Below are 20,361 nucleotides of genomic sequence, written 5' to 3' on the forward strand. Positions count from 1 at the left end.
CCCTTGTTCCCCTTCTACCCTCAATTTCTTCTGTATAATTGGTGTTTATTTTTCCATAAAGTTTAGAAAAAAATTCTACATGTCGACGTCGGTAGAACCAAACGGCGCCGTTTTACTCGATTCTACCGCCGGCTCCGGTGGTGGAGTTGCTAATAGTAATGGTGCTTTGACGGTGAAGAAACAGCCGGCGAAGGACCGGCATAGTAAAGTTGATGGAAGAGGAAGACGTATAAGGATGCCAATTGTTTGTGCTGCTAGGGTTTTTCAGCTAACTCGTGAACTAGGTCATAAATCCGATGGACAAACAATTGAATGGTTGTTGAGACAAGCTGAACCTTCGATTATAGCTGCTACTGGTACTGGTACTATACCTGCTAGTTTCTCTACTGTTTCAGTTTCCTTACGGAATTCCATTTCTTCTGTTTCTGCTTCTGCTCCGGTTGATCATAAGTTGCCGTCGCCGTCGTTGTTACATCCGTTGATTTCTCCGGCGCCGTTTTTGCTTGGGAAGCGTTTACGGTCTGAGGATGATGATAACGGAAGTGGAGATAAGGATGTGGTTCCTAGTGCTGGGTTTTGGGCTGTTCCTGCTAGGCCGGATTTTGGACAAGTTTGGAGTTTCGCTGCACCGCCGCCGGAGATTTCACATTCCGCGGCGATGAATTCGCAGCAGTCGAGGTTTCTTCAGCAGCAGATGGAAGAGGCATCAGCTGGAAGAGTTGGGAATTACTTTCCTATAGCTCAAGGGCATCTGAATTTGCTAGCTTCTCTGTCCGGTTCGGGTTCTGGACCACCTTCTTCAGGGAGAAGGGACGATGGACAATGAAGTATTTGCTGTTTATGATATGTATAAATTGAAGTATTGTTGTTCTTGTTTGTTCGTAATGTTAATTTTTAGGTATTAGGTAGTGTAGTGAGTGAGAAATGAAGTTAGGTTTTGTTGAATTATTGCTAGGATTAGAGTGTTTGCTTGTTCGATCGTTCCATCATTGCATTTGCTAGGGTTTCAGTTCGTTTAAGTTATGAGTGATGTAGCGAGAGAGATAAGACCAGACGCAAGAATCTAAGGGAGTTTCTTGTGATCGATGAATTTGGTTGGAATTACCACTACAAGCACAGAACTGCTTAATAAGTGCTTGACCATTTCGATAATGGTGAGTGGATAAGATAGTTATTTAAGTGTGGTCTACGAAAACCTGTAGTTCCACATGAATGTTTTTTGTAACGAAACCATGGAGGTTTCTGATGAATGAATTGAATTCTGTAATTTGTTGAAACTTTCAGTGACTCAAATGAGTGTTATGGAATTTGTTCCTTAGATACATTGTTTCTTGATTGAATGATTTTTCTGCGTTCTCGTGTATGAAAAGGTTCACTTGTCACTGGTGAAGTGATACATGATAAGGTGTAAAATGAAGTCGTTGGAGTGTATTGGTTGGAATTAATAGCGTGCTATGGACGTTGTAACTGTGACATTGTCAAGAGCCTTGGGCTTGCTATCTGTTCCAACATATAAACTTGCAGTGAGCGTCACATTTTTGAAGCCGAGAAGCTTGAGTTTCAACTTGAGAACTATTCGATGATGCAGAAGTCTATGTTATTATCTTCATGCTATACATTGCTCAGTAGTACTCAGAAGACTAGACTTCTGAAGCTAGTTGTTGAACTGATGTAATATTTCACATGTTTAGTATCATCACTTGCTATTTCGAGTTGGAGGAGGAGAAGAGTCCGCACTGCAGTATGTAGTACTTTTTTCTCTTAAAGCAGTTGGATAATTCCGGTCTGCAGCATCTGAGGTTAAGGATGCAATTCAGCTTTTTGCGTATATTTTCGATAACATGTACATTATATCTATTTACTGATTGTAAAAGACTACTTGGCTTGAAGATGGGCTGATATTTAGAGGACTCACATGGGTTTGCAGGTTTCACCTCCTTACTAATGGTTACAAATTTGATGTTTTTGCTGATTGAATTCTTAGGCTTCCGAAGAAAAATTGCTTAGGTTCTGAAATGTATTGGTGAAAGAAGATCAGATTGAACTCTCTAGCCTGTCATCGTCTGGGTTTGTGGAACTCATTTCAACTACCGCGAAGACTTCAGCAGGTAATATCCTTTTTAAGGGGGTAAACTAACCCTACATCTTTTTATATAGTTAAGCAGATGCTTAGAGATTGTTTAATTCTTTGAGCTTTGGTAATTTCTTTTTGGAAGTTTAGAATTTAAGAGGATACCGAATATCTGTGTGGTAATTGGACTTCGAAAATAAAGAGAAAAAGAATGAGTTGCTAACACCTAGTTTGTTTACAAGAATTTCTATGTGCAGGCAGGAAATATTTAGTTTTGTCTTTGAGACGTGTATGATGCTGTTTTCTTACATTGGTTACCTTGTATAAGATGCTGCAGAGTGTTTTCTTTTTCTTTCCTTTAAAGGTTCTCTTGTCGACACTATATGCAGAAAATTCGAGAGATCTACTATTAGATTGTAATTTTCTTGTTTGATACTATTTTCAGAAGAAGTCTTGCAGACATGCAGTCCAACTTTGTTGCTCGGACTTTTCAAAAATGTCACCGAGTGCATGTTGGATCCTACAAAAGTAGTGCAGTTTTGGACTCCACATGCCAGAGCTTTCTTCTACATTTGTCCTGTGGAAAGGTACTCGTTCAGTGTCGGTATCGGAAATATGTTGGCTGGTAATACTAGCTTAAGAATGTCAAGTGTTTGTTGAATATGGTTTCCTTTTGGATATGTCTGCTAAGCTATGATATCTTTTGCATCATTCTTTACGGTGCAATCGTATATAGTCATTGGTGAAGCCTACTAATTTTGTCGGTTGTTCAAGATCTATATATATGTATAAAGAGTAATTTTTGACCTACATATACAATATACTTTTTCGATGGAGGATGTTTAACTGTCCACCCCTTGGTCAATATGGCTCCGCTACTGTATATTGTTGTAGCTCCTTCGTGCAGTTGCATTTGAGGTTCATAAGGAGAAGGAACATGAGTAAGAATCGACAATTTTAAGGGTTTGTCATATGGAAATCTTCTTTAAGCCTCGGTGGGCAAAGTTATTTGGTATATGTGTTTGTTGGGTGCGTACTTGGTGGTATAGTCGAGGTGCTTGCCTTCCACCTAAGCTGCACATGAAAGGCTCAAAGCCAATACCAGGGAACAGTGAAGCTTTATAGGGTCTTTTGGTCCAGGTGCAGGTAGTCCGCATCTTCATAGACACGTCTATGTCACCGAGCCTATCTCCGTGACGGTGCCTAGATCGTTACGCCTTTGATGTCAATGGGTTTGTGTTTGGGCTAATTTAAATTTACAAGTATATATGGGCTCTGCCCAAAACAACCCATCAGAAAAATGTTTCAAGCCCAACCCATTTGGATTAGTTGGATGGTGAATGTATGGATCAATTTTGTCACTCCCCTAGCTGTATTTAGAGTAAAAAACTTATATTAAGGCCCGTTTAGACATGTGATGTGTATGAAATCAGATCGATATGAAGTTGCGTTTGGACATGCAATTTGAAATTTTTTTAAATTGTATTTTTTTCCTCTTAATCATGAAAACTATGAAAGTTTTCTCTAATTCTTATATAATCTTAGCAAACCAGTAAATTATAGTTCATAAACAAGATATCAGAATATCTTAAAGCGCCGCATTAATAAAATCGCATATGAAACTTGTCTTTTCTATTGAAATCTTTTTTCTAATCTTCAAGATTTTTATTTTAATCAACCAAAATTTGAAAAAATATTCCTCCATACCAAACATACCCTCACAAAATAGAAAGAAAGAAACAATAATTACACAAGATCAATGGAGAAGTAGATAAGATTAGTTTAGAAAGTTTACACAATTCAACGTTAACTTAATTGAAAATTATTGTTAATATTTAATATCATAGATTAGAGATTATAAAAATATAAATTTATACCATAAGTCTTCCCTAAATATTGGTTTTTTAATTGTAATATCGACATCGCAACACGGTTAGACTTAATTAATTATATAGTGTTCTTTGATTTTCTTTATGAAAGTGAATAACTCTAATTTGTTGATAGTGTAAAGATTTTCTATGCTATTATATTATTTTGATGAATATGATATTTGAATAAATGGTATTTTTTTCTTGTTATATAATGTTATATATCAATAATTTGAAAAATGAATCTAAATGAAAATAACGATACGAAGTAGAAATATATTTATAGAGTAATTGATAACATAAGATTATTAACTAATGAATAAAGTCAAAATGCAAGTAAAAGAAAATTAGAAGATAACAACACAATCACATCAACTCGATAATTACACCACATTAGATTTTTCATTCGTACGTAACAATAAATTTAACGAAAAATACAATACAATTAATCAATACAAAAATTATAGTTAAAGTAACAATACATGCAATACAATTAAATTTAAATAACATTAATTAAACACATTGTTAAGGGGAGTGTCGAAATTAACAAGGGACAAGTAAAATGAAATGGGATAGTACTAAGGAGTCGTTTGGTAGGATATATTAAAAATTTTAATACATGAATAAACATGTGTAAAAATGAAACTATCCTTAATACACCCAACAAACCATTAATAAAAAATAATTTCAATATAACTAATTTTAAACTTCAACATTTTTTTGAGACCCCCAGTATAATCCACAACCACTACACGCTCTGTCACATCATCCGTCTTTCTGATGAGCACTTGTGTGTACTGGCCAAATCTCATTGTATAATAACCTTCAAACTACATAGAAGATGTAAACCGTACTAAACAAGCCCCATAAAGCATATTTAACTCAGAAAGCAATGAGGAATACTACTAACCTCATCATTGCTATTACAATTTATTTAGTATTATTCTTACGGGTGTGTAGAAATCGAATCGAAAAAAATGCTATTGAATTATTAGGTTAACGAGTTATTATTGGGTTATCAGTTTGGTATCTGTTTTTAGTATTGGGTTATTCGGTAAATCGATAACTCATTAAGACGATAATAATTTACTACTATACCCGTCATAAATATTAAATATTAATAATTTAACATAACTAGACACTATATCAGTACTCTACACTACGGTCTACACACTTCACACGTCACATTACTTCTACTTCACATCTGAAATTCCATATTATGTTTTGGTTGTAACATGTGATTGTAGCCTTCGTACTACATCTACTCTTATTGAATCAATTTCTCATTTCACTATATCAAAGCATTTACAACTGATTTGCATGTCTCATTGTATCGTGTCAAATTGTTAGAGAAGTGAGAAATCATATAGTTATTTTAGGCATAAGATATAAATATGCCCTTTAACTTGACCTCATTTTACTTATATGCCCTCTGACTTTGAGTGTGCACAAGTAGACACTTAAACATGTATAAAATTGAATAAATACACACACGTCCTACGCGGCATCCTACATGGCAATTTGCATCATATGTGGTGTCCTACGTGTATTATGTCACGTAGAACTCATGTGTCTTCTTGTTTAACTTTATAGAAGTTCAAGTGTTTACTTGTGCACATATAAATATAAAATGAAGTCAAGTTAAAGGGTATATTTATGTATTATGTCTTTATTTTATGAGTATTTTCTTATTCGGTAAACCGAAAACGAATCGTTAATGGTCAAAACTGATAAAAAAATAATTTAATTTGATATTAATTTAACATATTTAAAAATCAGAAACAGATAATCCTAATCAATAATACATAAAACTGAACGAACCGATCTATGCACTAATGCACACCCCTAATTATTTTTATATACTTTGTCAAACAATACTTGGTATAGGGTATAAAGCTTTACACGCGATAAACACGTTTAAGAGTAACCCATAGATACACGGAATTTGAAATTTTCAAAACATTATTCCAAAAAAAAAAACAAAGGCCATTTCTGATAATCGATCAAATATTTGATTTTGTTGTTAGTCGAAAATGTCATTGAATCCTAAATTATTTGCTCATGGAATGCCAGCACCATTTCTCAATGAGTTGTTCGTCTTTGCTAGCGATGGAATTGAATTTCAGATCGATAACATTCCTCGGTACCTATTTATTCTTCTTTGTTTGCATTTTTTTCCATTTTGTTTTCTTTATTTTCTAATTCATTTGAATTTCAGATCTTGGGCAAAAAAATAATTGTGATTAATTTTGTAAGTAGTGCAATTTACAAGATTATGGTAAAGATTTTCATGAGATTAATTTATTTTAGTGGATAGATTAAGTTTATTGAATGCACCACCCAAATATGTGTGATGAATACCTTCGGGGTGGCCCAGTGGTTTGGGCTTGAGACTTCCATGTTGGAGGTCTCAAGTTCGAAACCCCTTGCCAGTGAAAATAAGGAGTTTGCCTTCTGGGTTGTCGCACCGGGCTTGCGTAGTGCGGGTTACCTTTCCTATGTGGTTTGCGAGCTATTGCATAGGAGCGAGGATTTTACAAGGGTAGCGGCTGCGGTTTCCTGTGTCATAAGAAAAAAATATGTGTGATGAATGAAATGTGTCACAATGAATGGGATGAGTGAATGAATGGAATGGTGGGCTTCTTATAAGGCTCAGACAATTCTCCGTTCTCCTTTTTTTGAGCTAACTTTTTCAGGGTGTGAGTAGGGGCGGAGCTACCATACTATTAGGGGTTCATCCAAACCTCCTTTTGCGAAAATATTATTATTTATATATGGTTAAAATTATATTTTATGTATGTATAGTAGATGTGGAACCCTCTTTGATTAGTTCATGTGTTTAGTTCTTCAAATTTTGAACCCCTTATTAAAAATTCTAGCCCCGACAGTGGGTGTGAGTTAGGTGTAAGAGTTAATTTAACATGGTATTATGGTATAGTGATTAATGAATTGAGCTGAGAAACATGGACGTGTTAGCATCAAATCTCAGCAAAGACGGAAATATTGGGTGATTTCCTCTTATTATAAGTTTGGATGGACAGAGTTACGTGATAGTTGTGCTGGTGGGAGGTAACAGGTAGCACGTGGAATTAGTTGAGATAGCCTGGACATGAAGCATGTATTTGTATTGTTGGGCTTGATTAATGCATTGAGTTTATTCAGTGTGGATGGAGTGGCTGGGTAGTGGTATTGAAATTAGGAAAGATCAACGTTATTTGTGCATCGCCTTCTCGGGCTATGGTCTCTTTCTTCACTTTTTGTTTGTTTGTTTTTTCTTATATTTTGGTATTTTAAACCAAGTTAATGACATCTGCATTGACATGAATTATGAATATTTTGCTTTTGCAGTTTAGGAGAAGTACAAACAAAAGGAACCATTTACTTATCGAATATCCGGATGGTCTTTGTTGCAAAGAATCCTAGGGACAACTTCATTGCTTTTGACATTCCCTTGGTATGTAATGCTCGTCCTTCTTGCTTTCGATTGCCTGATTCTGTAGGAAATATACACTTTATGAATCATGTGGAAAAAATGGTTTCTGCTTCAAATCCATGTCTTTGTTTGTTGGATTCGTTTCTTGTTTATATTTATTTGAATTTATCCGATAAAATTGCAACACGCGAGGTTGATATCTTTAGGTTCCAGGATGACCATATGCCCTCTTTTGTTTATAGTCTTGTAGGACTTATATTTCAAGTTGTTGTACAGAATCTTGAATGAAGGTTCCAGGGATACTAAAACATTTGAGTTTTCTCGACTTTGCATGTGCTTCGATCTGATATACTGTTGTCTGGTTAGTTCTAGCTAGCGTTGTCTTGCTTATCCTTCCTTACTAGTAGTCATGGTATTTCTCCTGTAGTTTCTTGCCCTTAGATTTTTGTTACTTCCTGTCCTTTTTACTGTATGCATTGTCTTGCTTTCTATAGTATCTTGCCATGGTTTCTTCACTTCCATTTATTTCCTTTCCTAACATGTTATGATATGCTTTATCTTGAGTCAAGGGTCTATCGGAAACAACCTCTCTACCTCCCAGGTTAGGGGTAAGGTCTGTGTACACTCTACCCTCCCCAAACCCCACTTATGAGACTATACACTTGGTATGTTATTGTTGGTTAGTTCTAGCTAAGCAATATCGCCTGTGTTGAATTCCTGCATTTGTTGTCTATTTTATTGTTTGTTGGGGTAACTGTCTTAGACTTGAAAGTGTTGTTAAAGGCCGTTAAGCCCTGAAGCTAGCTGCGATATAGGGCACAAGGCGATAAGGTGTGCATCTCATCGCCCATATGCTCTGTCTTGAAGAGAGCAACACTGAATAATTGTTGTTTGGTTTTGCTACATATATAGTATCTTTTATCATTCCCTTCAATCACGCTTTTTGTCACTAAAACTCACGCTTTATTTCATTTTTGTGCTTAAACCACTAATAAAGCTTCCGCCTTTTTTTTCCATGTTTGGTATTGTTGCACTTGGATGACTACCTTGATGTGATAAGAGATAGCTCAAACATTTCGTTCAATTCAATCTTTTTGTAGTCGAGTTGTGCTTCACTACTTGATTGTATCTCTGTTCTTATTGTTGTGACATGTTGTCTAGATTTTGATATATTTTTGTGGCTCGATTCAAAAATGGTCGAAGTAGTTGAATAAGAGCAGAGGTGGATCCGGCATTAAGAGTTAGTTGGTTCAAAGGAGGAATTTTTTTAGATATACAAACACACACATTTATGTGTAGGAGTTCTCCCAATGCCTTGATGATTTCTTCTCTTTCTCTCTTACTTGAAGACTATGTAGTTCCGTCAATTACACTCTCCGTTTCAATTTGTTTGTCTGGTTTTGACTTGACACGGAGTTTAAGAAAGTAAAGAAGATATTTGAATCTTGTATTCTTAAACTACAAATATGCCGGCCTTTAATCTTGTGGTCTTAAACATGTCATGCGGAAAATTAAAATTAAGGAGTTGTCGAAAAAGAAAGAGACATTCTTTTGGAACGCATATAAAGGAAAGTAAGACAAACAATTTGAAACGGAAAGAGTATTTTGCTACCAAATCATGGGTTTTTGTGACGAGCGGAATAAGAAACAATATATAGAAAACCGATAACTGCTCTGGCTGACCCAAATCTACTTCATTCTGCAGCTTTTTGTTCATGGCGAAAAATTAAATCAACCAATATTCTTCTGCAAAAACATTTCTGGATATGTAAATCCGGTAAGTATAATAGATAGATAGATTTATTATTCATGAACTATATATCAACCTTACTTCAGATGACTGATTTTAGCCTATTTCAGGTTATACCAGCTAATGATAACGAAAACAGCGTAATTCCTCATTCGTTTAAAATTATGTTCAAGGAATGTGATTGTGAGGCTTTCATTCCTTTAGTTTTCAAATTAATTGGAAAAGTGAGACGACGTTACAGACGGTCAAGGGCAAAGCATCGCGTAGATCCTCTTCATGAAGCAACCAAAACACCAGTCGATGAGATGACGAGATATGCGTATGTCACATTGCTTGCTTTTTGTACAATGGAATTACTCCCTCTGTCCCAATTTATGCATCACTTTATCCTTTCTAACTTGCCCCAAAAGAACGAGACATTTACCTTTAAACTTTCCGTATACCCTTGATGCGTTGATTTATAGCCCATATAACTTTCTAAGACAGGTTTTGGACCATAAGTTTCAAAAGTCTTTCTTTCTTTCTTATTTTGCAGTTATGTCGACCCCAATGATTCGACAAGTATCTTCTTGCAGCTGCAGCCTACTCCAAAGTCTCGACTTGGGTGTCGTATGAATCAGTCACAGCCTACTGCTGAGACATCCATATAGCTCTTGCTTCAGGTTAGCCCAATAATGCATCTTGTGCACGCGATGCATCTTTTGTGTGATTGATCCCTTCAGATCTCTCCATACAGAGAAGAATTATGAGTTTGTTTTGTACACGATGCACGAGTGGATCTAGGGGTTTCATCCAAACCTCCTTCCCCGGAAAATTACATTGTACATACAAGGTCAATTTTTGTTTTATGCATATAGCATAGGTGTTAAATTTAGCTTCTTCGCGTGAAAATCTTGAGTCCTCCACGGATATAAGAATTTAGGTAATTCTCACCTCATGAGCTAGCTTCTGTGATTGAGTTAGACCTATAGTCTATTTCCTTATCACGGTATCAACGCTTTTGACATAGAGTTATATCCAAGGTCCATTTCTACTAAAAAGCACATAGTTTCAAATCTTAGGATACAAGTTACAACACTCTTAGAAAGAGTACAAGTTTACCCTCACTCGAGGTTTACATCAAATCAATAAATACATCACATATTTAACCGAAGCCACATATAACAAATGTTTTTATTTTCTTCCAATTTATTTTCCTTTCATGTGATCATCAACACTTCTTAACTTTTTATCATTATATGCAGCACATTTCTGAGCTACAACCTCTGCAGTAACATTGATAAGTACCACAATTATAGCAAGAACAACTAGTTTGTAGCCTTGCACGCATGCCTGCTCCTCTCAACAAATTCGTTAGTTTTTCTATTTCATGCTCGTTCCGTGCTGGAAATACTTGTACATCATATCCTATTTCATGCCCGTTACGTGCTGGAAATACTTGTACATTGCCAGTACCTTTGCCATTGCGTTTGCCAGTCCCATTGCCACTATTGCCATTGTTGTTGCCGTTGTCATTGCCATTGCCATTGGTTGCTGCAGTAGTAATGTGAAGGTAGCTAAGTCCCAAAATCATCAACAACAACAAAGTCATGGTTGTTAGTACTACTTTTTTGGCCATGGTTTAACTAATTAAGTTGACAATTGTATAATAAAAATGTGTTATGATGAAAAAAATTGAAAGTAACCACTTTTGTTGATGTTGTGTTTGCTTCAAAAACATTAATTAGTTCAGTGTTTATATAGAAAAAATTAACAAATATGATTTGGCCTTATTGTTAATTAAGAGATTCCTTAGTTTGTCTCGACTCAAGAAATGCTAAGTTTTTTTATGAATTTATAGAAATTTACGTTTTATGCTGTCGGCTGAAAGTGTTAAACTCCAACAGTTTGATGTTAACCGGTCGTTTAGCAGAGTATTATTCAGTAGCGGAGCTAAATTTTTCACTAAAGGGTTAAAATTATGAAGAAAACACAAGGTTCAATATTTTTTCTATATATACTTTTAAAATATTTTAACTATTTATTAACAGAGCAATTTTCTGTTAAAGGGGTTTGGATGCACCCTCTCGGCCTTATTTGACCCTGCCTCTGTGTGTATCAATAATATTGAGATTAATAGTGTTTGTGTTAAGGACATTTCTGTCTTAAACTATGCTTATTCATTTACTGGATTATATTATGTTATATTGTATTGTTTTTATGAATATAATATCTTGATGATTATATTATTTTCGGTCATTTTATAATATTGAAAATAAGACTATAATATTACAAAGAAAAAAGAAGAGAGAGGTACATGTTGCGTAAGGTAAGTATAAAATAGGATTACCATCTCATGTGGTAATTTTCGCTTATTGGAAGTCAATTTGATTAATCGATTGAAGCTAAATTGGATTATATTTACTCCTTAATTTAAAATGAAAAAAATAAAATGCTATAGCCATAATTTATTTTAATTTTAATTTGCAGCAAACATCCTTTTTTTTGCCATCTGATTCGATATACAATTAGCCATTTTATACATTTCAGTATAAAATATATAAAATGCATTTTTGTTTGTATAAAACGAGAGAAAAATGTATATACAAATATAAATACATATATATTCGTCAAATACACTCATAATTATACAAATACAGATCTTATTATACAAATTACAATGTATAAATGAATTTATACAAAACTGAACAATTTGTATAAAATTGAATGTTTGTAGCGAATTATACAAATCAAAAGCTCCATAGCAAACATAAAATTTGCTATGGAGCGCAATTATGCAAACTATAGGTATAACATACAAATATGATTTTTATGTTTGCTATATGTGAAAGTTGCTCAATATAAAAAACTATAAAAAAAAAATACTATGAATCGTAATTATTTTTCATATTGATATGGTGAAAAAACACATTTTAAAATATTAGTCAAAGAAATATATGAAAAAAGAAAATTTTGACCAAAATTTGAAATGTAATTATTACTATGTTATTTTTCCGGCACAAAAATCATTGGAAGAAAATTGTGACCCCCAATGGTTCACCATAATTCTTTACCATTTAAATAGAAGAAAAAAAACTCTGTAAAAAGATCAACTTATATTTTATTTTCACATCTTTTAAATGGTAGAAAAAGCCTAATCTCTCCGTCCATAAAGGCATAGTCAGGCTCCGAACACCGAGTGAGAAACCAAAAATAAAAAAATAAAAATACATTCTTCCTGAGAGCACACAATGCAAACTGAGCAGCAAGAATTGCAGCAACCATTAGCAGATGTCAGGTTCAAAAATGAACTTTATTTAACAAAAATATTGAGTTAAAATACAACTGAATTGTTGTATGTTTCTTGTTACATAATCTTCCAACATTGCATGGATCACAAACAAGAACAACATAATCAGAGAACATATTGAACAAATGTAGCTCGATATAGACGAAATTCGGTTAGTTTGCAGTACCCTTTTATACATACAATCTTTTCTTCCAAGTCATAACTCCTGTCTTCCCACACAAAATCCTATTTAACCAAATATACTTGTTATAGTTGCATCACCAACTTGCCAAGAAAATATACAGGCTTCAGTTTTACGTGATGCTCGGCCTTAACAGCTGCTCTCCTCTTTCACCTCGGCCATCTCTAGAGTTGCTTTTTGTGCAGCTCTTCTTCTGTTTTGGATCTGGCTAACACATTCCGCAACTATAACATGAAACTTGGGGACTATTTTACTTGTGTTAGAGGCATTAAGTCCTGCCTTCTTTAAAGCCCGTGCCACATGCTTTTCAGCCTTCTGAGAATGAAGAGAGCAGTAGGAAGGAACAGCAGACCTCAATATTGGCTTCCCACAAAGTATGGGCCCTGTTGGCGAACTGCAAAATAAAGCAACGAAGCTTGATCGATAAGTAATACTATCTTAACTCTAACTAGTAATAAGATATCTCCCAATGTTTTACGATTAGGATCCACAAAATCTGAACTCATGAAAATCACAGCATCAGCGGTTACTTTTATGAAATGAAAGAAACAAGAATGCATCCAGATGCAGTCAGTGATTACAGCAAAACATTGCAAGTTAGCTACTAGGAGAAGAACAAACAATTTGAGTGAAAAGGCTGCTCATGGAACTGGATGCCAAAACTAAACCAAGTGAAACAAAGAATATACATTACACGTAAAGACTATATACAAGAAAAGAGGACTGTCACAGCCTGTTGTCCTACTATACTCCATGACTCATAACACAAGTGCACCTTTGGTCATGCCTCAGTGTGCAAGCAACCAAAACATTAGAGCACCACATGTTCCTAATGCACCTGTGCCCCCACCATTAACACCAGTGCCCCACTGATGGACCAACTTACCAGCCAGCAGACACCACACAACTAAGAGCCATTTCAGCAAATAGATTATGCCGGTCACCCATAGCAACAAGACTAGCACACTGAAGCACCTTGCCTCAATGCAAGCAACCCAACAACAGGCCGCTCACCTACAGTGGTCTACGTATTAAAGGAGAGCGAGAGCACTGTTACAGGCCTAGCTCCAGTTTTCTAGTAAATACCATTGCTTGTACATAGTAAAGTTTGGTATGATTCTCCGGGGTAAACATGTTTACACCTGTCACTTGGATTTGTTTTTAAAAGGCGAATCTAATAGTCTTCAACTACAGAAGCTAGCAAGTGAAATGAGTACTTCTACACCTAATCATGACTCTAAAGCATCAGATTCCTGCTGCATATATCTATAACTGTGGGTTATCCTGTTCCAAGTGCAATAAGAAGTGTTTAGAAGAACAAGATGATGAAAGCATAATGAGAGGCATACTACATACTGAGAATATTGAGGAAAATCTGAAGTCCAAAAAGTTGAATAATGGTTTTGGGAGTCGTCTGGTAACTTCAGCAAGAAGTGATGACGGCCAGGTAGTTCAAATTTTATTTTATTTTGCGAGAAGAATGAGATAATTGGGAGGGGTTCACTTCAAACTAAAAAGAAATTTAAATGACAACTGAAGGCGCTAGGGAACTCAAAAGTTTACAAAGACTTGAGAACATTCAGAGGACTTGCATTGAAAGACTTGAGGATATTCAACAAAGCACTACTAGGAAATTATGGAGATTCAAGGCAAAGAGCAGGTTTTATGGAGGGTTGTGAATCACGTAAAAGCATGAGACATGAATGGGTCATGAGGACTTCAAACATCATGTAACTCTTCGGTCGAGGACTATAAAGAAACACCAATCCTCACAGTCGTAGACTATGAAGAAACATCCTGGGGTGCAAAGACTTAAGTGGCAGTGCTACACAAAAGGGATGACAGCAGAATCGATTTTTACAAGTTTTTGGGGTCACAAGTAGTTGAATAAAACACCTTGTGGATCATTTTCTACGACATATATAAAGTATTGAGCGAGAGAGATGAGATGTCGTGAGTAGATATGTAGGACACAAGATGGACAAGTACATCCGGATTTTGATGCTCAGAAGAACCTACAAGGCTGAGAGGTAGACAAATTTCAATTGAAATGCTCTACAAGCAGAAGACAACATATGCTAGCCAGCACTCATCAAGTTGGGTTTGAGGAGAGGTGGATTGTACTCAACAAATTCATACTATCATATTTTATTTTATTTTATAACCGAGAAATCCGTCTGTGACCTGCCCTTTGGACCAATCACAGCCTTCTAAACTCGGTGGATAATGGGCCCGCCCCTCTCCACTTAAATACCAGGCTTCACTTTGCATGGTGTGGGGCTTGAACCTGCGACCTAAGCCACAAATCCTCCACCTTTTGCCACTCGAGCTAGGCCTTGGGGGCCATACTATCATATTTTTTCTAAGACAGAACTCACACTTCCTGCACTTGTGGATCTGGATTCTTAACATGTGTTTTATCTTGGCTGTTAGAAAGGTGAACAACACTGACAGCTGAGAACTTGAGAAAGAGGAGGCTCACATATGTTAGGCAGTGCTTTGTGTCCAAATGCTTGGGCGAAGATGTGGACTAACTTCTGTTGCATTGTCGCGTGGCAACCCCACTGTGGTACATGTCATGTACACTGGTTTGGAGTACAGTGGACAATGTTGGGCAAAGTGAAAATATACTACACAGCTCGGCCTTCAGAAGAAGAAAGAAAAGATGTAGGGCATGAGAAGATGCTCATCTAGCTCTCGTGTGGCTATGAAGGGAGAGAAACAGAACTTTCTAAAAGAACAAAGAATAACTTCAAAGACTTTTTTATACATCAGAGAAATCTCTCGTGACTTCTATCCAACTCCAGTTGGCACACGGGTTCGAAACTGTAGGAGTATGAACTCACCTCTACACTTCCCAACTTAAATAACAGGGTTTGGATCTTTGATGTGTCTAACCCACACTTTAAGTGTTAAGCTCTGGAGGCTAGAATGACTTTATACATTTGAAAAGTAGAATTTTATTTTAAGTTATGCATTTGGTGCACCCCCAAGGTTGCTATTAGTGCAGAAGATTCTGAGTTTTTTCCGTAGAGAATTATTCTTTATGTAGCCTCTCTATTTTCTAGTACACTATTTGTATATGGAAGTTCTCTATTTTTAATAAGATTTTTTTACGTTATCCTTTATGAAAGCACAAATCAGATCGGTGAACTCAAAAGTTGACCATGGTATTTTTTTGTTTTAATATAGTACAAATGTCATAACTTCACGACAATCTATTTTGGAAAAAGAAACAATTAAGATAAGGAAATTTAGTGAAAGTCTTGGTGAAAACCTATTCTATGCAACCACAACTTAATAGTGTGGATTTGCATAGACTGGATCCCGAGCAAACAAAATAATTGTAGAAACTTCTTAAAGTTGATAATATAGGAGTTCTAAAAGATAGTTACAGTAACACCACCGGGACGAACACTAGGATTTGCATAAACTTTGATGGGTGTGGGACAGGAGTGCAGCAGGCAAGAAGCAATTGGCAAAATCAGTAGAATTGACAAATATAGATCACCTCGAATGGACCAGAAACATTTCAAAGTACTGGCCAGAACTCAAAAACCATGATGGGCTACATGTTTTCCAAGTAGGAAATGACCTGTGCCAAATTCCTTCTTTTTTAAAAGAACTAAATGTCAGCCTGGGCCAGATATTTTACCCAACTACTATAATCAAAAGAATTAATGAGAAAGGGATACACTACTCAAGAGCAAAAGAAAGGAGATGCCAAACGATGGAAAACCACACACCAAAAAGAGGAGTTAGTTTCAAACCTACCAAATCAAACCTGAACCAACGGAAACACTGAGAAAGGGATTGGCGAAGTTTCCAAACACTGAGGAGCTTAAATGGTCAAATAGGAAAGAGGAGGGAGTTAATTCTACAACAACAACTTTAATGAAGGAGAAGGAAATCATCAACATTAATGACACCTCAAATACACAAAACGAAGTCCTACAGAGAAGCCTAGTGGGAAATTCTGAAGAGAGGAATATGAGGGTAGCCACTCAGCCGGAGGTGAGAGGATGGGCCAATAAGATATGGAGACAAACTCATGGCTTGAATATTTACGAGATGGGGGACGGAAAGATTTTGTTCGAGTTTGCAACAAGAGTCACGGTGGAACAGGTGATAACAGGGGATTGGATTTGGAACAACTCAAAGATCCAACTGGGTTGGTGGACCCCAACGATAATGGAACGGACCAAGTTCGACCTGGATCAAGATCGTAGGTCTTCCACTGCATCTATGGTCGAAGACGACTTCTAAAGCCATTGGTTATTTCTGTGGGGGTTGGGTTGAAACTGAGGAAGAGACGCTACTAAGAAATCACCTTAAATGGGCTAGAATTAAAGTTGAAGGCGACGGGTCAAGGACTCCGAAGGAGGTGACTGTGTTGAATGCCGGAATCTCATACTCCGTGCAGCTATGGACAGAGACGACAACGAGGTACTCCATCGGGGAAGAACGAAATGAAAACCCTTTTACCCAACCGACTTCGAGGATCTACCCAGAGGGTAATACAAGGGCCGGTGGAGATGTCAGTAGGAAACCACGTGGGGAGCCAGCAAACGTCGTAGGTTCAGGCCCCACTATGGGTCCAACTCCAAAGACAAATATAGGTCAGCCTTTGCTCAATTTAAATCCAGGCCTAAAACCTACTCAACCTCTAAAAAACCCAAGCCCAGCTGGGAATATTAAAAAGCCCAAGAACTTTATAGTGAGAGGCACGTGGAGGGGAATAAAGGTTTTTTAGAACTTAAGGACTTGGCATCATCAGGAACTGGGAAATAGCAGCTGAGGTGGAGGATACTATGATGATGCAAAAGGAAGGGGGAGAAAGAAACCTCTTAAACACCCAGACAAAGATTCCTGATACAAAGTCACGAAAATTGACCACAAAAAGGAAGGAGAGGAATCTGATACCATAATAGTCAATGACACACAAGAGACAGAACAAAAAATGCAGTTACAACAGATTCGTGAGGCTGAACCAGTCAATATTCAGCTCCCAATTTCTCAAGAAGATATCAAGACAGAAACATTAAACTGGGTTAATTCACACATCTTATAGTTGAGTAATACTTACAGGGTGGCTTTCAAAGGGTTTGAAAAAGAAACCATAGAATTGTTGATGAAGATTGATGAGAGGAAATCACAACTAGATAAGAAGGGGCCTGGTAAGCCAGTTTCTACCCCAAAGAGCAGAGGAATTGGGAAAAACGAGTTGAAAAAACTAAAATCCAGCTTGAATGAAGAAGTGGAAGGAAACAGAAGTAGAGGGAGGATAAGATAAGATGTATTAGGTACCTATGTACAATTTTTATTTTGAGAAAAAGGTGCATCCATAAAGTTATAACTATGGTGATGATTAACGGATATGAACTGGTAATTAGACTTCTCAATTGGAAAGTCAAATGCCTTCTCACTGGGAGAAAGTTCTTTTTTGGATAAATGGTAGTACACGAAACAAAGAAGGTTCTAGTGGGTTTTTTGGTTCAACAGCAGAGGTAGCACACAGCAGAATGTCTCTTAGATGTACGTGGGGAATTCAAATGTTGGCTAGTTAACAAAGTTTTGCATTTAAGCGGAGCAGGACAGAGGAAGAGTCATTATCCACTGAGCTTCGGAGCTGGAAACAACAGATTTCTTAATTAACAAAAAATAACAATCACCACAGTTGGAAGTTTCTTCTTTACTTACTACAAAGTACGGGGATTTACAGCACCTTTTAGGATTCAATACAAAGCCAGATTTAGGCATTGAACTTGGCGGAATTATTGATGGTTAATATCTTGGGGAAGGTTTAAGCGTACATAGGCTGGAACAAAATGAATAACAAGAAGGTAGTTTCGTAATTCTGAAGAGCAGGAAAAGATAAACTGTAGGAATCAGAACTAGATCCCACAGGCACTATACCATGAGGTTAGAAAGTTAAAAGTTGCAGGGTACAATTCAAAACAAATCATAGTTGCTGGGGAAGTGAAGTCCAATGATCATAAAACATTAAAATGATATACACACACCATACGACCTAATCTTACTCGTAAAGGCTATCAGAACATAAGTGAATCCAACTACCTAAACTGCTTTTACTTTAGCTTACAGCCTTCCAGAGCCATACTCTCTTACACACACATGTTCTGCTTGCTAGGTACAAGAGCAATCGTTGCACAAGGGTAAAATTTATCAGGAAATCGTCACAAAAGATTCCAGAAAAACTAAAGAATCTTAACAAAATAGGAAAAGGAAAAAAGAACAACAAAAACTTGAAGCTAATTGGCAAAGTTCCTTTTGAGGAAAAAAGATGAGATCTTTTTGTTATATGTTAGCAAAATAACCAGCTTTATCCCAAACAATAAACAAATTGGGCGCGAGCATATACATTCTGCTTCAGAAACAATTCAGAAAGGACGCATCTTTGAGACACAAATTACACTCCAAGCAAGACAGTTCACGCGTGCATACCCACACAAGATACTACCTTTTCCACTGTCTGCAGATTTTGCATAGTAACTATACTCAGGAATCAAGATAACCTAATAGCAAGGGTAATAACATGTAGTGCTGGATATTCTAAGGCAGGACAATCATATCGAATTGAGAGTCACAGACATATGAAAAGATATATTTCTTCATAAAGCTTAGAACTGTGCAAAATATTAAGACATAAATGTATGAAATGTGAAGAAAAGAAAAATACCTTTTGATGGCAAAACTGCAAGCCTTGTACAGCTTCTGCTTGGAATCTGACAATATATGCATATGACAGAACCTCGTAAGCGCCATTGCCTTCGACTTACAGCCATGAACCCCACACGTATTACTGGTAACCGCATTCCCGTTGTTCTCTCCAGTTCCTAGAGTACCATCCTTATTATTCTTATCCTCATCTTCCTGAAAAGCACTCATTCCAAACTTCCAGCAATACTCTCTATGCTTGAGCTTGACTTCCTCCATTAACGACCAGTAACAATCTCTGTATATACGCTGGAGTTGCTTACTCCGTCTATTCCTCCTTTTGTAAACTTCCACTCGATGCAAATGCTTGGATTGGGACAGAACAGCATCCTCCTCCCATCCGTCAATTTTGATCGGCGTTAAGGCATTCGAAGAAGAGGGACGGGCAGCAGTATTCCCGGTCGAGGAATTCGGGTCGGGCATATCGGTGTCAACGGAAGAGATACGCGAATTGGTTGCTCTGTTGAGATTGTTAGGGTTTTTTAGGTCAATTTTGTTAGGGTTTAGGTTAGAATTGGAGTTTCCTGGGCGGTGATTGGCGGTAGAAGCGGCGGCGGCGGTGGTGGCGGCGGTGGATTGAGGGGTAGCCGGGGGCATTTTCTGTGGGGTTATGATTTTGACAGATAGATTTTTTTGAATCAATTTAAACAATCCAAGTGCATAAGGACACAAAGCAGAGCCACTTCCGTGGCAAGTTATTTCGAGATTAATTATTTATTATCTCTATTAAAATAATATTTAATATTAGGTCTTAAAAAATAATTTAGAAAATAAATATTTAATGTTAAAGATAAAATATGAAGAAAAATATTTTTTCGTGATATATTAAAAGTGTGACAAGTAAAAATAAAAAATTATTTTAAAAATAAGTGACAAGTAAAAATGAATGAAGAGAATATTCAGATGTTAGTTGTTTCACGATTAACTATTTTGATATTAGTAAAATAATCTTATAATTTTGAAATACTCTCATTTCAAAACAAATTATCTTGTAATTTTATCGTAACTAAATAAGAGATAAATTTGTTATA

The 20,361-nt window shown here is 36.4% G+C and overlaps 3 protein-coding genes across 3 annotated transcripts; 2 read left to right on the plus strand and 1 right to left on the minus strand.

Annotated features, from left to right (window-relative positions):
* The first annotated feature begins 72 nt into the window (after positions 1-72).
* LOC125837610 (transcription factor TCP7) lies at positions 73-1,322 on the plus strand. Its single transcript, XM_049516701.1, has one exon. The coding sequence runs from the start codon at positions 80-82 to the stop codon at positions 824-826; it is 747 nt and encodes a 248-aa protein (XP_049372658.1). The 5' UTR covers positions 73-79; the 3' UTR covers positions 827-1,322.
* Positions 1,323-5,924: 4,602 nt separating this feature from the next.
* Positions 5,925-10,409, plus strand: LOC125837279 (UPF0664 stress-induced protein C29B12.11c-like). Its single transcript, XM_049516447.1, has 6 exons — positions 5,925-6,082; positions 7,288-7,393; positions 9,078-9,149; positions 9,233-9,441; positions 9,658-9,784; positions 10,367-10,409. The coding sequence occupies exons 1-5, from the start codon at positions 5,973-5,975 to the stop codon at positions 9,770-9,772; spliced, it is 612 nt and encodes a 203-aa protein (XP_049372404.1). The 5' UTR covers positions 5,925-5,972; the 3' UTR covers positions 9,773-9,784; positions 10,367-10,409.
* A 2,210-nt stretch (positions 10,410-12,619) lies between these two features.
* LOC125838507 (uncharacterized) lies at positions 12,620-19,945 on the minus strand. Its single transcript, XM_049517557.1, has 2 exons — positions 19,293-19,945; positions 12,620-12,986 (listed from the first exon to the last, which is right to left on the minus strand). The coding sequence occupies exons 1-2, from the start codon at positions 19,925-19,927 to the stop codon at positions 12,722-12,724; spliced, it is 900 nt and encodes a 299-aa protein (XP_049373514.1). The 5' UTR covers positions 19,928-19,945; the 3' UTR covers positions 12,620-12,721.
* Positions 19,946-20,361: the final 416 nt, after the last annotated feature.

This window comes from Solanum verrucosum, unplaced genomic scaffold (genome assembly GCF_900185275.1).
Source record: "Solanum verrucosum unplaced genomic scaffold, falcon-dt-bn FXZP01000284.1, whole genome shotgun sequence".
Lineage (NCBI taxonomy): Eukaryota > Viridiplantae > Streptophyta > Magnoliopsida > Solanales > Solanaceae > Solanum > Solanum verrucosum.

Bases quoted from the DNA above. Each gene is read 5' to 3' on its own strand.
- LOC125837279 (XM_049516447.1), top strand. From the start codon at position 5,973: ATGTCATTGAATCCTAAATTATTTGCTCATGGAATGCCAGCACCATTT. The intron at 7,394-9,077 runs GTATGTAATGCT...TTCATTCTGCAG, and splicing joins TTGCTTTTGACATTCCCTTG to CTTTTTGTTCATGGCGAAAA. The intron at 9,150-9,232 runs GTAAGTATAATA...AGCCTATTTCAG, and splicing joins TTTCTGGATATGTAAATCCG to GTTATACCAGCTAATGATAA.
- LOC125838507 (XM_049517557.1), bottom strand. From the start codon at position 19,927: ATGCCCCCGGCTACCCCTCAATCCACCGCCGCCACCACCGCCGCCGCC. The intron at 12,987-19,292 runs GTATTTTTCTTT...TTTATTTTGCAG, and splicing joins TGCAGTTTTGCCATCAAAAG to TTCGCCAACAGGGCCCATAC.
- LOC125837610 (XM_049516701.1), top strand. From the start codon at position 80: ATGTCGACGTCGGTAGAACCAAACGGCGCCGTTTTACTCGATTCTACC.